This window comes from Hoplias malabaricus, chromosome 7 (assembly GCF_029633855.1).
Source record: "Hoplias malabaricus isolate fHopMal1 chromosome 7, fHopMal1.hap1, whole genome shotgun sequence".
Lineage (NCBI taxonomy): Eukaryota > Metazoa > Chordata > Actinopteri > Characiformes > Erythrinidae > Hoplias > Hoplias malabaricus.
This window is the reverse complement of record NC_089806.1, coordinates 6,625,785-6,641,815: the sequence shown is the minus strand read 5'-3', so window position 1 is coordinate 6,641,815 and position 16,031 is coordinate 6,625,785. Positions and strand designations below refer to the sequence as shown.

The 16,031-nt window shown below is 47.1% G+C and overlaps 2 protein-coding genes across 3 annotated transcripts in view; both read right to left on the bottom strand.

The window, feature by feature from the left end:
- Nucleotides 1–4,212: 4,212 nt before the first annotated feature.
- fabp7b (fatty acid binding protein 7, brain, b) lies at nt 4,213–6,793 on the bottom strand. The gene is made up of 5 exons (XM_066676739.1): nt 6,606–6,793; nt 6,236–6,412; nt 5,628–5,800; nt 4,497–4,598; nt 4,213–4,397 (listed from the first exon to the last, which is right to left on the bottom strand). The coding sequence occupies exons 2-5, from the start codon at nt 6,303–6,305 to the stop codon at nt 4,347–4,349; spliced, it is 396 nt and encodes a 131-aa protein (XP_066532836.1). The 5' UTR covers nt 6,306–6,412; nt 6,606–6,793; the 3' UTR covers nt 4,213–4,346.
- Nucleotides 6,794–12,142: 5,349 nt separating this feature from the next.
- pkib (protein kinase (cAMP-dependent, catalytic) inhibitor beta) overlaps nt 12,143–16,031 on the bottom strand; it is a 45,462-nt gene continuing 41,573 nt past the window's right edge. The window contains exon 5 of one of the 2 annotated variants that reach the window (XM_066677512.1): nt 12,143–13,279. In XM_066677512.1, the coding sequence (XP_066533609.1) occupies nt 13,197–13,279 (83 nt within the window). In that variant the 3' untranslated portion in view covers nt 12,143–13,196. The remainder of the gene's footprint in view (nt 13,280–16,031) is intronic. The other variant, XM_066677510.1, reaches the window with a different exon arrangement.

Genomic DNA, 16,031 nt, shown 5'->3' with positions numbered 1-16,031 from the left:
CACCTACCAACATGTGTTTTTGGACTGTGGGAGGAAACCGGAGCACCCGGAGGAAACCCACGCGGACACGGGGAGAACACACCACACTCCTCACAGACAGTCACCCGGAGTAAACCCACGCAGACACGGAGAGAACACACCACACTCCTCACAGACAGTCACCCGGAGGAAACCCACGCAGACACAGAGAGAACACACCACACTCCTCACAGACAGTCACCCGGAGGAAACCCACGCAGACACAGGGAGAACACACCACACTCCTCACAGAGGGTCACCCAGAGGAAACCCACGCGGACACGGGGAGAACACACCACACTCCTCACAGACAGTCACCCGGAGTAAACCCACGCAGACACAGGGAGAACACACCACACTCCTCACAGAGGGTCACCCGGAGGAAACCCACGCAGACACGGGGAGAACACACCACACTCCTCACAGACAGTCACCCGGAGGAAACCCAGGCGGACACGGGGAGAACACACCACACTCCTCACAGACAGTCACCCGGAGGAAACCCACGCAGACACAGAGAGAACACACCACACTCCTCACAGACAGTCACCCGGAGGAAACCCACGCAGACACAGGGAGAACACACCACACTCCTCACAGAGGGTCACCCAGAGGAAACCCACGCGGACACGGGGAGAACACACCACACTCCTCACAGACAGTCACCCGGAGTAAACCCACGCAGACACAGGGAGAACACACCACACTCCTCACAGAGGGTCACCCGGAGGAAACCCACGCAGACACGGGGAGAACACACCACACTCCTCACAGACAGTCACCCGGAGGAAACCCAGGCGGACACGGGGAGAACACACAACACTCCTCACAGACAGTCACCCGGAGGAAACCCACGCAGACACGGGGAGAACACACCACACTCCTCACAGACAGTCACCCGGAGGAAACCCACGCAGACACAGGGAGAACACACCACACTCCTCACAGAGGGTCACCCAGAGGAAACCCACGCGGACACGGGGAGAACACACCACACTCCTCACAGACAGTCACCCGGAGTAAACCCACGCAGACACAGGGAGAACACACCACACTCCTCACAGAGGGTCACCCGGAGGAAACCCACGCAGACACGGGGAGAACACACCACACTCCTCACAGACAGTCACCCGGAGGAAACCCAGGCGGACACGGGGAGAACACACCACACTCCTCACAGACAGTCACCCGGAGGAAACCCACGCAGACACAGGGAGAACACACCACACTCCTCACAGACAGTCACCTGGAGGACACCCACGCAGACACTGGGAGAACTCACCACACTCCTCACAGACAGTCACCCGGAGCAAACCCACGCAGACACAGGGAGAACACACCACACTCCTCACAGACAGTCACCCGGAGGAAACCCATGCGGACAGGGGGAGAACACACCACACTCCTCACAGACAGTCACCCGGAGGAAACCCAGGCGGACACGGGGAGAACACACCACACTCCTCACAGACAGTCACCTGGAGGAAACCCACGCAGACACAGGGAGAACACACCACACTCCTCACAGAGGGTCACCCGGAGGAAACCCACGCAGACACGGGGAGAACACACCACACTCCTCACAGACAGTCACCCGGAGGAAACCCACGCGGACACGGGGAGAACACACCACACTCCTCACAGACAGTCACCCGGAGGAAACCCACGCGGATAGTGGGAGAACACACCACACTCCTCACAGACAGTCACCCGGAGCGGGAATCGAACCCAAAACCTCCAGGTCCCTGGAGCTGTGTGACTGCGACACCTACCTGCTGCGCCACCGTGCCGCCCTCAATAACTATTAACCCCTTTATAAACCTTTAGAAATGTAGTCTTATTCTAAAGTGGTAACAAAGTGTTTTTGATTACAATCATTAAAGTCTCCTTTAATAAAACAAAACAAAGCCCCACTCTCAATCAGAAAAAAACAATGCAGGATGCTTCCAAAGAACCCCATTCAGATTGGTTTTCACGTGTAAATCGTTGCCCGATGCTCCCTGGTTGTTGTTTGACTCCCCATCGCTGAGTTACCTAGAGGACTGACCCTGTAGTCTTAGAATTACATAGAGGGAACACCCTTTCCCCTGTCCCCCTGTCTCCACCCTTATCTCCACACCTAAACACCACCTGCACCTTTCGGTAGTGCAACACACACCCCAGTATTCTCACAGACACATCAAGTAAAGCGTGTTCATGTGTTTAATGGCTATATAGAGGACGGAATCAAAATGATTGGATAAGTAATATGCAGTAACTTGTAGATGCTGGTGGTCTTGCCTCTCATCTAGCGTTTGCCCCTGTGGTGCGACACCTGAATATTGTACGAAACCTTTATATTGTACCCAGGAGCAGTCACCAGCACAAGCTTAGACAAGAATACAGCGACACACAGACATCTGCGGACCCCCAAGCAGACCTCTATTAACATTGTGAGTCACCTTACTCCCTTTCCTCACAGAACACTCACAGAATCGATGTTTTCATTCTTCAGACTGTGATGTGAAGTTAAGGAACTCCAGGTGGAAATGTGCAGTCTATCTGGAGAGGGTAGGACCATTTCAGACTCACCCTAAACACCAGAAAATGGCGATCCAGGTTCACGTCCAGAGAACAGAGCATAGCCCAAAAAGCTGGAGATCACTACTAAACAAAACTCAGACTTGTTAGAACTTACTGAGCTTGTGGTAAAATAATGAATTGGCCTTAAGCGGCGAACAGTTACACGGACTTGCTCAGTTAGAGGCCAAGTTAGTCAAACCTCCAGTGACTCATTAAAGGAGTATTCCCAGCCTCAATCCTCAACTAACAGTAAGCCAGATTACACATGTCAAACGGTCCATGTTGCACGGCCATTTTGTCAACACAAAACAAAGGCAAGGCAGCGAATGGAGGAAAGACAAGCCTGCTCTTAAACACAGAACTTGTGGTCATTTGGGGAACTATGGACTGTCAGGAAAGTCCCCTTGACATCCATGCAACTGGCACCAGAAACCGAGACGGTACACCAACTGTGGGCCCTAGTAATGAAGACGTGATGGTGAATGGAACGACATGCTGTGCTCTCTTTAATTTAGTATCTGTGACCCTGTCGTACCAACAAGGCGTCTTTTCCAGGGACTTGACTAGTGTCCTCTCAATGGCCAGCAGAGCTAGGCTGCTTAAACGGCCTTGGCCCATGTGAAGTGTGTCCGCCTGTGAGTGCTTTGTGACGGTGGAGGGGCTCAGCAGCACCCGCTGGACAGAAACTGTGATAGAAGTCAGAAAGAGTGATAGAAGTCAGTCTCCAAACACAAGCAGCTACAAAAAACCCACCAGAAATAGAAGCTCTATTTGTCGCTAGTCGTTTTTAACAAAGAAAATGCTGCTAAGAGGATTAAGAAAGTCTCTGGTTCAACTCAGAACAGAATGAAAATGTAATGCTCCCACGGATCTTTACACCAAAGGATCGCTGATTCACTCATTTCGCTGTCAATCAAAAAGGGATTCAGCCTCAGACAGATCATCCAATCATTATGCAGAAGCTGAGCGTCCGGGCCAGCCGAGGCCAGCCCACTGCCCCTTAGACCCCCAGAGACGCTGAGCGTCCGATGGGCGGGACAAAGCCCAGCATTTATCCAATGGCTCGTCTCGTTTTGCCGCACTTCGCTGCTTCCATATAGAACTCCGTGGACGCTAAGCGTCCTCACTCTTTAAAGCACTGTGAAGCTGTGGGAATGACTGAGAGGAAAGCTGCGTCTTTACCAGTGATAAGAAGCTGATTCTGAACAAAAGTTGAGCGCGTTGTAGTGCATATTTATTCAATGACACGTACACACAACAGTATATATTTGATCACTTATTTTTTGACATTTTAGGGGAAGCTGAGCTTCACTTGCAGTCTTAGAGCAATCGCCTCTGCAGCTTTTGATCTGCAAGTGTCCATTTGCTGTTAATAGGCACATCACAAAGTGATTCAGACTTCTAAGCAACTTTGGGAAGCCATTTATGGTACACAGTTCCTTTCAAAGGTAAAGCGAACAAACACTGAATGGTACCCAGCATTAAGGGATGTGGCAAATACTGAACCGAAAAGGGCAGAGGGAAGAATTTGCAGGACACAGTACACAAGTTATGAGAGAGATACGTGATTATATTTGATTCATTTATTAATTCTGCTTTGAACATTGGACAGATGTGGACTCAGTACAACATTCTAACAATATCAATGACAGAAGATCACGTCTAGTTCATGGAGAATAACATTAAGATGTGTGAGATTTAAAATACTGTTCTAACACTCTTCATGCAGTCTGTCATCCTCTTTTTTCTTTGAGAGTGTGTAGTGTTTACACTCTGTCGTAGGCGCACACAGCCACAGCGTCCTCAAAGGTCAGTGTCTGTAAAACACAATGAACAGTATGTTATTAACGGTTTCCCACCCAGATATATCCCCTACACAAGTTCACAAGTCTGAAATAAAATGAACACAACCTTACCACGATCATCTGACCATCCTTGACCTCACGGGTGATGGTGGTCACGTTTCCATCCCACTTCTGCACATGCACCAGTTGACCTTCATCCACGTAAACCACAGACTAGAAGCAGACAGAAATACTGATGACACCAGAAATGCACTTCATCTGCTCACACCTCATATTCTTTGTGGTTAATTTCATTCTTTCATTCATTATCTCTAACCCTTATCCAGTTCAGGGTCGCGGTGGGTCCAGAGCCTACCTGGAATCATTGGGAGCAAAGAGGGAATACACCCTGGAGGGGGCGCCAGTCCTTCACAGGGCAACACACACATTCACTCACACCTACAGACACTTTTGAGTCGCCAATCCACCTACCAACGTGTGTTTTTGGACTGTGGGAGGAAACCAGAGCACCCAGAGGAAACCCACGCAGACACAGGGAAAACACACCACACTCCTCACAGACAGTCACCCGGAGGAAACCCACGCAGACAGAGGGAGAACACACCACACTCCTCACAGACAGTCACCCGGAGGAAACCCACGCAGACACAGGGAGAACACACCACACTCCTCACAGACAGTCACCCGGAGGAAACCCACGCAGACACAGGGAGAACGCACCACACTCCTCACAGACAGTCACCCGGAGGAAACCCACGCAGACAGAGGGAGAACACACCACACTCCTCACAGACAGTCACCCGGAGGAAACCCACGCAGACACAGGGAGAACACACCACACTCCTCACAGACAGTCACCCGGAGGAAACCCACGCAGACACAGGGAGAACGCACCACACTCCTCACAGACAGTCACCCGGAGGAAACCCACGCAGACACAGGGAGAACACACCACACTTTTCACAGACAGTCACCCGGAGGAAACCCACGCAGACACAGGGAGAACACACCACACTCCTCACAGACAGTCACCCGGAGCAGGAATCGAACCCACAACCTCCAGGTCCCTGGAGCTGTGTGACTGCAACACTCCCTGCTGCGCCACCGTGCCGCCCCTTGTGGTTAATTTGACCCCTACAATGTTTGGGAACATTTCAGAGTACATTTATATACCATTTCACCAACTGCAATCTGTTCCTCTCTTTGTGAACACACCTTAAACCTCTGAAAGGCAAAATATACCTTGCAGTTTCTGTTGTCTATCGTAGTGTGGTCTAACTCCTGACCCAATATGAAGGAGCTTTCAGAGCTCTTTACACTGGTCTCCGTTTTCACCACCACGGTGTCCCCGTCCTGGGAAATGGTGATCATTGGTTTCACTATGTTCCCAATTTGTCTCAATTCATCATCATGACCTGTAATCAGAGGAGAGCAGAAAATGAGTCATTTATATGAAAAGCACCACATGGAGTCACTTACACACTCCCTCACACTTTCACTCATTCTCACACACACACATTCACTCACACACACACACGATTAAATGAAAATGTCATTAGAGCAAATCATTCTAAAATTAGAAGTGGAAATAAAGGACTTACATCATTTTATTATCATCCCCCTTTTCACAAGTGAACACTGTGTTCTAGTGAAAGATCCATTACCTGCTTTGGTCAAAATACCACAGTGACCAAACTTAACAGCACTACTGACGACGGTCCCAAGACGACCACATTAATGTGCACCAGTGATTTAAAAACTCCAGGAAGCAACACTGGGTGTGTTAAAAGCATTCACACAAGCGATGGTCCCCAAGGAGTACCGCGGGTGTAAAATGAAAAGGATCTTACCAAGTGCTTTTAGATAATCGTCAACGTTTTCGCTCTTCACCATCTTCCAGCTGCCGCACAAAGCATCCATTTTACAGATGGAGGTTCAGGTCGTGATCCACACAATAACCGCAGCTCTTCTGAGTGGAGTTCACCTGTGTCATATCTTCAGGTGCGAGTTCGTATTTATACAGAAGACTGTGGGTGGCGACGGTTTGTAAATTTCTTGAAATCAGGAGTAATTTGTTTGTAGTGAAATTTAAAGATGAAATGTGTTTCTCAGTTCTGAACCCCTCCCTTAACTCACATTTCCATACACACTTTATATGTTTCAGTACACTCTGTATGTCCAAATGTATGTGGGAACATCTACTCATTTGTGAACTCCTACCTGAAGGCGCAGACAGCTGAGGGTTAGGGATTAATAAGAGTGGCCATTTCTGAAGCAACTGCACAAGCTTAAGACCGCCGTGACAAATGCCAAGCTTGAACTCAAGGGGCATGAAGCCCTCGCAGTACTGAACTTTGCACACACTATATATCACAGACTGTTGTCCATTTTTTGCTCAGCATACGTTGTATTTGGGCGGTGGATCATTCTCAGCGCTGCAGTGACACTGACGTGGGTGGTGGTGTGTTAGTGTGTGTTGTGCTGGTGTAGAGTGGATCAGACACAGCAGTGCTGCTGGAGTTTTTAAACCCTGTGTCCACTCTCTGAGACACAGGTGTGTGAGAAATGCTCCACAGTGGTGTATGTGTGTGTGAGAGAGAGAGAGAGAGAGAGAAACTGAACTGTCCACAGGTGTGAATGAGTGAGAGTAAATGTCCACAGGTGTGTGAGAAATGCTCCACAGTGGTGTGTGTGTGTGTGTGTGTCTGTGAGTGAGAGAGAGAGACCCTGTGGTGAGCTGGAGCCCTGGAGGTGTATAAACTGATTGTATCTGTAGTAAAGTAAAACACAAAATTAAATTAAATACAGAATTATAACTATTTTATTTTGACTCCACACTCAGTAGGGATCACACTGGTGAGTTTAAAGGTGAGGGATACACTTGAATGAGGTTATTTCTTATCTGGCAGGTCTGTGATGATCAGGCAGACACATGATCAAGCAACAGAACAGGTGTGCAGACTCATTCAGATCATTCCAGGCCTCGCGCAGGTTGTAGACTTCAGGCCTCTTCACTGATCTCCTCAGAGGTACGCACTGACACGGCATCATCGCATCTCAGAGTCTGTAAACACACAGTCAAAGCCTAAGGCAGTTTCTCTGTCCATTCTCTCTCTCTACAGGTGAGCGGAGTCATGAATGAGATATATACCTCCCCGGTTTGCTTCTACTTCTCGGGAAAGACTTCACATTAGATACTGGATCACTGCCGTTCAGCCACATAAACATCAGTGAGGTCAGGTAGTGAATTCCTGAATCAAGAACACCACTACAGCTCATCTCAGGTGATGCATTTGGATCTATTCCAACACTTGGCAGCGAGCATGATGCTACAGACGTATAGAAAAACGGTGCATGCCGAAGAGGGCTTCAGTGCGTAAGGTAAGAAAGTGGGTTTGTGAGAACTGAGCTAGCTCATTCCTACCATGATCATGTTGACGTCTTTGATCCCTCGAGCGAGGCTGCTCACTTTACCGTCCCATGCACCAGTCTGTCTCCATCCAGGTCAGCAACAGACTAGGAAGACAACAGCTTCACTGAGTCCCACACAGAGTTTAACATCCATGCGTGTTCCCCATTTAAATCTAAATCAGACCTTACAGAGCGAGCACAGATGGACCAGAGACATCAAAAGGCTTTTATCACTGGAACAGCCAGGCCCCGGTCAAATTAATCCTTAGAAAGACATTGTCATTGGTTCACTTTCCTTCAACATCTGTTAAATGTTTATTTCCTAAGACCCCTAATGATGGTTTTATGAGTTTGAAAGAGCATTACTTGCAGGAGTTTATCTGTGTAATGGTCATCCACAAGGTCGACCCGTTCCTGTTTTCTAAACGTCTCTGTGCTCATTAACAAAAGCACGTAGGAGTGAGTTGGTTAAAGCACGTAATATCATTTAGCTGCCCCATGTATCATCACATTTTATTTGTAATGAAACATAAAGATAATATATAATACTACTTCTTCTGTAACTGCTTGACCCTGATCAGGGTAACGGTAAAATCGCTACCTAGAATCACTGGGCCCAGTAAAGAGACACACCCTGGACAGAGCACCAATCCATCACAGGACATCACACACTCACCCTGTCACTCACACACTCACACCTGTGAAAAGTTTCACACACTCACCCTGTCACTCACACACTCACCCAGTCACTCACACACTCACCCAGTCACTCACACACTCACACCTGTGGACAGTTTCACACACTCACCCAGTCACTCACACACTCACACCTGTGGACAGTGTCACACACTCACCCTGTCACTCACACACTCACACCTGTGGACAGTGTCACACACTCACCCTGTCACTCACACACTCACACCTGTGGACAGTGTCACACACTCACCCTGTCACTCACACACTCACACCTGTGGACAGTGTCACACACCCAGTCACTCACACACTCACACCTGTGGACAGTGTCACACACCCAGTCACACCTGAGGACAGTTTCACACACTCACCCAGTCACTCACACACTCACCCAGTCACTCACACACTCACACCTGAGGACAGTTTCACACCCTCACCCAGTCACTCACACACTCACACCTGTGGACAGTTTCACACACTCACCCAGTCACTCACACACTCACACCTGAGGACAGTTTCACACACTCACCCAGTCACTCACACACTCACACCTGAGGACAGTTTCACACACTCACCCAGTCACTCACACACTCACACCTGTGGACAGTTTCACACCCTCACTCAGTCACTCACACCTGTGGACAGTTTCACACACTCACCCTGTCTCTCACACACTCACCCTGTCTCTCACACACTCACCCTGTCTCTCACACACTCACCCTGTCACTCACACAGTCACTCACACACTCACACAGTCACTCACACACTCACCCAGTCACTCACACCTGTGGACAGTTTCACACACTCACCCAGTCACTCACACACTCACCCTGTCACTCACACACTCACGCTGTCACTCACACAGTCACTCACACACTCACCCAGTCACTCACACCTGTGGACAGTTTCACACACTCACCCAGTCACTCACACACTCACACATGTTGACAGTGTCACTCTCTCACTCACACACACACACACACACACCCCTGTGGACAGTTTCACACACTCACCCAGTCACTCTCACCTGTGGACAGTGTCTCACACACACACCTGTGGACAGTGTCTCACACACACACCTGTGGACAGTTTCACACACTCACCCAGTCACTTACACACTCACACCTGTGGACAGTGTCTCACACTCACACAGTCACTCACACACACACACACAGGGAGAACACACCACAGTCCTCACAGGCAGTGACCCATGGTGGGGACTGAACCCACAACCCTTGGACCCTGAAGCTGTGTGACAGCGACTCTAACTGCAGAGCCACCATACCAATCAGTTACATGCCAATCCTCTAATACAGCGGTAATGGTCACTGATAAATCCTCCGACACAAAGGTCCCACTCTGTTGGACAGTCTGACACTGGGGACACGGGTAAGAATGACCCAAGGACAACAACTCCCAAGCAGACAGGAGGACACGAGCTGGGTCATTAATTAATGAGAGGCCATTCTTTAGTATCTGTTTTTAGGCGAATGGTCAGTGTCCAGAGTGGAAGACCAGTCATTTCAGAGCAAGCAACTTCAATGCAATTCTTTCCAGAGTTTGAGGAATGGAACTTAACAAATGAACCAGGACCAAGCCACGCCTCTCAACAGAAGAGCTGTCAAAGGTGAACAAGACAGAAAAAGATTTACAGTTCCTTTGAAAGTAAATACATTGCTGACAATTTAAAAAATTGTCTCTGTAAACTGGTGAGCAGTGAAAACTTCAACGGATACCTGAAAGCGATCGGTACATTTTAGTTTTATTTTCCCTCTAAATCCCCACGTCTATCGACTCAATGGTATTTCATTTGCTGCACTCTTTTACAGGTTACGAAGATGAACTTTTACAAGTCGGGAGTTTAGTGAAGCTCCATTTGCCAAGAAGGGAACAAGCTGGTGATGAGGACCCTGACCACCGTGACTAGCTCTGAGCTCTGCTTCGTACTGGGAGAGGAGTTCGAAGAGAATACAGATGACAGATGGTGGAGGGTAAGAAAATGAGAAGTGTCTGTTATCAAAGACCTTAATACGTTTGGAACGATGGCCAAGTAAATTTGGTCAAATCCTTCACGCGAGGACGTTATATATAATGACAAAGTGCTGATCTCTTCAGGGTTCAATTCCACTGTTCAGACGATGTACTAAATTGAACAGTACAGATTCTTAAATACAGATCTTTATTGAAAGATTATGAATGGACCAAGAGAAAAAGACTTGGAATAAAGTCTCTTTAAAATGAACCTACATTAAAGTGTAAGAAAGGCTTGCCTTGTCATATTCAGTCACCATTTCAGAGATAGGTGGGGGTTTTATGTTGTTTTGTTTGATTTGGACAGTCATTATATATTAACTATGTGATGTAAATTAATCTGAGCCTTGAAAGAGGTTTTTTTTAAATAACAATAATTAAACTTTATATTTTTATATTAATAAAATATCTAAAATAAGCAGTGAAAGGTAAAAGAAAATAATATCTTTTTTTCTCTCTGTTCTCTCTAATCTACAGTGTGTGTGTGTGTGTGTATATATATATATATATACTCCACAAAAAATAGAGATTTTAAAGCATTATTATCTTTGTGAGTGTGTGAGTGACTGGGTGAGTGTGTGACACTGTCCACAGGTGTGAGTGTGTGAGTGACATGGTGAGTGTGTGACACTGTCCACAGGTGTGAGTGTGTGAGTGACAGGGTGAGTGTGTGACACTGTCCACAGGTGTGAGTGTGTGAGTGACAGGGTGAATGTGTGACACTGTCCACAGGTGTGTGTGTGTCAGTGACAGGGTGAGTGTGTGACACTGTCCACAGGTGTGAGTGTGTGTGTGTGTGAGAGAGAGTGACAGTGTGAGTGTGTGACACTGTCCACAGGGGTGTGTGTGTGTGTGTGTGTGTGTGTGAGAGAGAGAGAGAGAGAGAGTGACTGGGTGAGTGTGTGAGACTGTCCACAGGTGTGAGTGTGAGAGTGACTGGGTGAGTGTGTGAAACTGTCCACAGGGGTGTGTGTGTGTGTGTGTGTGAGAGAGAGAGAGCGTGACAGGGTGAGTGTGTGACACTGTCCACAGGTGTGAGTGTGTGAGACTGTCCACAGGTGTGTGTGTGAGACACTGTCCCCAGGTGTGTGTGTGAGAGTGACAGGGTGAGTGTGTGACACTGTCCACAGGTGTGAGTGTGTGAGACTGTCCACAGGTGTGTGTGTGCGACACTGTCCACAGGTGTGAGTGTGTGAGTGTGTGATACACTGTGATGGACTGGTGCCCTGTCTCAGGTGTGTTCCTGCATTGGCCCCCAGTGACTCTGGTTAGGTTTTGGACCCAACACAACCCTGAACAGGTTGAAGTGGCACCAGGTAACGAATGACTGGATAAATACTGTATGTGGTAAAGAAATGCCCACTGGGGACAAACAAAGTTGTTTCTGTTCATTTCAATTCCATTCAGTCCTAATAGGAAGATACTGACCTAGGAACAGCATTAGTCTGGTCTGTTCTGGATCAAAAACACCACACCATTTCACCATTTTCAGGGATATTGGGCTCATGTGCAGCTGCTCCAATGGGTTCCATTCTATTGACCAATGCATTCTCATTCCCCATCATCTCAGAAAATGGGGTTCACATTAAAAGTAGCTGAAATCATAGCTAAATAACAATAATCCACATTTGGGGCCAACAGTGCCCTCTGCGGGCTGCAAAAGGCACCACAACAACACACCCACAGTGAAAACTAGGTACAGGATTTATTTTACAGCATCATGGCATTTTGTACATAGCTTACAAGGGACAAGAAGGTTGGTTCAGCACGAGGTTAACAGAGAAATGACACACCTGACTGCACACTGCTCCTTGTTTTAGCGTAATAAGCCTATGTTAACACAGAGAGTGAAAAAGGAAAACAAGATCAAAGCAGGAGCCGACTTTCATCCTTAAGAGTGTTTTCTTTTGCCTTGATACTGAGAGCACTGAGGAGAAATGCAGACGTCTGGGACGTGGACGAGTCAAAACAGAGACTTGGCGACCAGAACTGGTGTTTACAGCCTCAGCAACACATCAGACATAACGATTCAACAGCAGCAGACGACGAGACCTCAGTAGACATAATATACTCCGTATTTACACACACACAAAATGTCTTCTTCTCACCAACTTTCACGAACGTTATCAAAGCATGTTTTTTTTTTACAGTAAAAAACCCACAGATAATAGATGCTGTGGCGCTGATCACGAACAACTGACCACAAACTGAAGGTAAAAACTGTACTTACATCACCAAATGGAATGTTTTGACCTATTTTGTGCAAAAAATTGGACATTCGTACATCTACCTACCAACATTCAGTGACGATTCCTGTTTAATTTATCAATAGGTCGCCTTCCACCAAGGTCCCATCTCTGTCCATCAGACACTCGGTCCACTGTTAAACACTGAAAGCGTATGTCTTTGTGAGACAGATGTACCAGAGTCGACCAGATACGAAACGGAAACAGTTGCTGGCCCTTCGAAAAGGGACTTGAATGAGATTTCCAAGGGCCTCCTCTGGGTTTATGGACATCCTCCTCCATTGGCCTTTATCAGAGTGGCCTTGCATAGCTCAGAGTGTGGCCATAACAGTAGACTGGTCATTGGGTTCGGAGGAGAGGTAGAGCCTGATACTCTCTCTGCTGTCCTGGCTCCTCTCTCGAGTTCAGTTCAGGGCTGTTATTGGTGAAGTTAGGTTCCCTCTGCCTTGTCCTCCCCCGTGTCCTTGGCTGGGTCACTGGACGATGAGCCCTCTCCTTCCTGCTCACCATCATCTGTAAAAAGTATACACAGATAAACAGAAACGATACTCCATTTTACAGCTACATCACAGAAATGGGGACACTCACTCTTCCTGTAACTGAATAGAAGTTATGGGTCTCTATCTATTGGTGCCTTAATAACAATTAAACAATCTCATCTAAATAATATTTTTCACCCAACAGCAACTAAATGCTTCATTGGCCCCATCACATGGAAATTAGAATTAGAAACAGAAGAAGTTGTTCTCATCATTAAACCCAATCCGTACAGCGAAACACACATTTACACACATGCACACACTAGCGAACACTAGGGGGTAGTGAACACACATGCCCGGAGCGGAGGGCAGCCCTTGACATGGCACCTGGGGAGCAGTTGGTCAATGCAAATGTAGGAGCACAAAATTCATTCATTCATTCATTGTCTGTAACCCTTATCTAATTCAGGGTCCAGAGCCTACCTGGAATCATTGGTCGCAAGGCGGGAACACATCCTGGAGGGGGCGCCAGTCCTTCACAGGGCAGGAGCTCAAAAATAATTAATTAAATTAAATTAAATAAACCTTAGGGCCGCACAGTGGCGCAGCAGGTAGATGTCACAGTCACACAGCTCCAGAAACCTGGAGGTTGTGGGTTCGATTCCCGCTCCGGGTGACTGTCTGTGAGGAGTTGGTGTGTTCTCCCCGTGTCCGCGTGGGTTTCCTCCGGGTGACTGTCTGTGAGGAGTGTGGTGTGTTCTCCCTGTGTCTGCGTGGGTTTCCTCCGAGTGACTGTCTGTGAGGAGTGTGGTGTGTTCTCTCTGTGTCTGCGTGGGTTTCCTCCGGGTGACTGTCTGTGAGGAGTGTGGTGTGTTCTCCCTGTGTCTGTGTGGGTTTCCTCCGGGTGCTCCGGTTTTCTCCCACAGTCCAAAAACACACGTTGGTAGGTGGATTGGCGACTCAAAAGTGTCCGTAGGTGTGAGTGTGTGAGTGAATGTGTGTGTCTGTGTTGCCTTGTGAAGGACTGGCGCCCCCTCCAGGGTGTATTCCCGCCTTGCGCCCAATGATTCCAGGTAGGCTCTGGACCCACCGTGACCCTGAACTGGATAAGGGTTACAGATAATGAATGAATGAATGAATAAATAAACCTTTACATTTTTTGAACTTATATAAGCTCCTGAAATCACGACATCAAATCAAATCAGAAATCATCGAGTGGCTGGTTTCCTACGCTTCTCCAAAGTTACAGAGTGTAGTTTCTGCAGTGCTGAGCCTGGAGTAGCAACAACAGAGGCTCCATTGTCCCTATTACAGCTCAGTGGAACATCACAATGATTTGGAAGCTGTAATTGTACGGTACTAGTTTTCCTTTGATCCAGTCGTTTATTTAATATGTAAATGATTGCTATAACTACGTAAGGACATGTGATCACTTTCCAAAATGCTGTAGTTTAGTTTGCAGCCATTTTTTAAATTTTTTTTACAGTAATGACAAGATTTCATTCAAATTTTACACAGCGATCACGTAAATAATCTTGCTATTGTAGCTGTTATTCGTGGCAATGCCCTCCAGTGCCACAGCACAACAGTAAAGCACTGGCAGGTGCACTGATCACCACCATAGTGACTTCACGAATAAAATCCTATTAGCCTTACACAGTCTGGCTTGTTATCTCTGAGTTACATTAATCTGGCCCTTTGTCATTTTATTGTGAACGTATGTGCTTCAAAATCACATTAAACCTTTATGTAAACCTGCTTTCAGCACACTCACCTAACATCAGCCTGCTGTTCACAGATTCCCCACTCTAACAGCCGTCAAAAAAGCGATGACCACCTCTGGCTGTTTGGTCTAGAAGCCTGAGTTAGGTACAGGCACTTGATAACAGCTTTGGGGAAGATCTAAACCCAACAAAACCACTTATACTTCTGAGAAAAGTGTATCTACAATGACAGAGCACTTCTTCTTCTCTCAGAAAAGTGCCCTTCAGACAGAGCCCTGTGTTGGACAAAAAAAATAAAATAAAAAACGTGGGCCACTGGAACATGAGCTTCACGCCTGTTTACACAAGTCACAATCAGGATTGGGTGTTGTAATACCTTTTAATTGGTTACTCGGTTGCTGTTTTCAAATAAACTACCACTGAGATGATAAAGCAGAAAATAAGATGATGATTTTAATGCTGTTTTTGTAAAAATAAAAACATAAATCCTGAAATAAAGGTTATTGAACCATTTCTGGTTTACTACGTAAAAACGTTGTAACTGATGCCTTTCCCCAGTCTGCACAGCTCAGTGAGGCCCACGTGGGTTCAACATGGGCCCTCTGGGTTCAGGATGGTCTGGGCCGACTGCTTTCATTATCATAACATAACTAAGGTTATACTGAGATAAGTAATTAAGGTTGTATTATTAATGTTAATCTTGCATTAATTGTTGCACGTTGTCTGTGTCTAGTTGCTTTGAGGGACCAAGGACGTGCAGAGAGGCAGCTCATGGCCCTTTTTGACTGAGCTGAATGGTTGGTGATATTAACTTCCTGTTTGTGGCACATTAGTATATGGGAGGGGGGAAGCTTTTCAAAATGGGTGGTGACCATGGCGGCCATTTTGGATCCAACTTTTGTTTTTTCAATGGGAAGAGGGTCATGTGACACATCAAACGTATTTGGAATTTCACAAGAAAAACAATGTTGTGCTTGGTTTTAACGTAACTTTATTCTTTCATGAGTTATTTACAAGTTTCTGACCCCTTATAAAATGTGTTCAAAGTGCTGCCCATTGTGT

Bases quoted from the DNA above. Each gene is read 5' to 3' on its own strand.
- fabp7b (XM_066676739.1), bottom strand. From the start codon at position 6,305: ATGGATGCTTTGTGCGGCAGCTGGAAGATGGTGAAGAGCGAAAACGTT. The intron at 4,599-5,627 runs GTATATTTTGCC...GTCTGCTTCTAG, and splicing joins TAGACAACAGAAACTGCAAG to TCTGTGGTTTACGTGGATGA. The intron at 4,398-4,496 runs GTAAGGTTGTGT...TGTGTTTTACAG, and splicing joins AGGATGGTCAGATGATCGTG to ACACTGACCTTTGAGGACGC.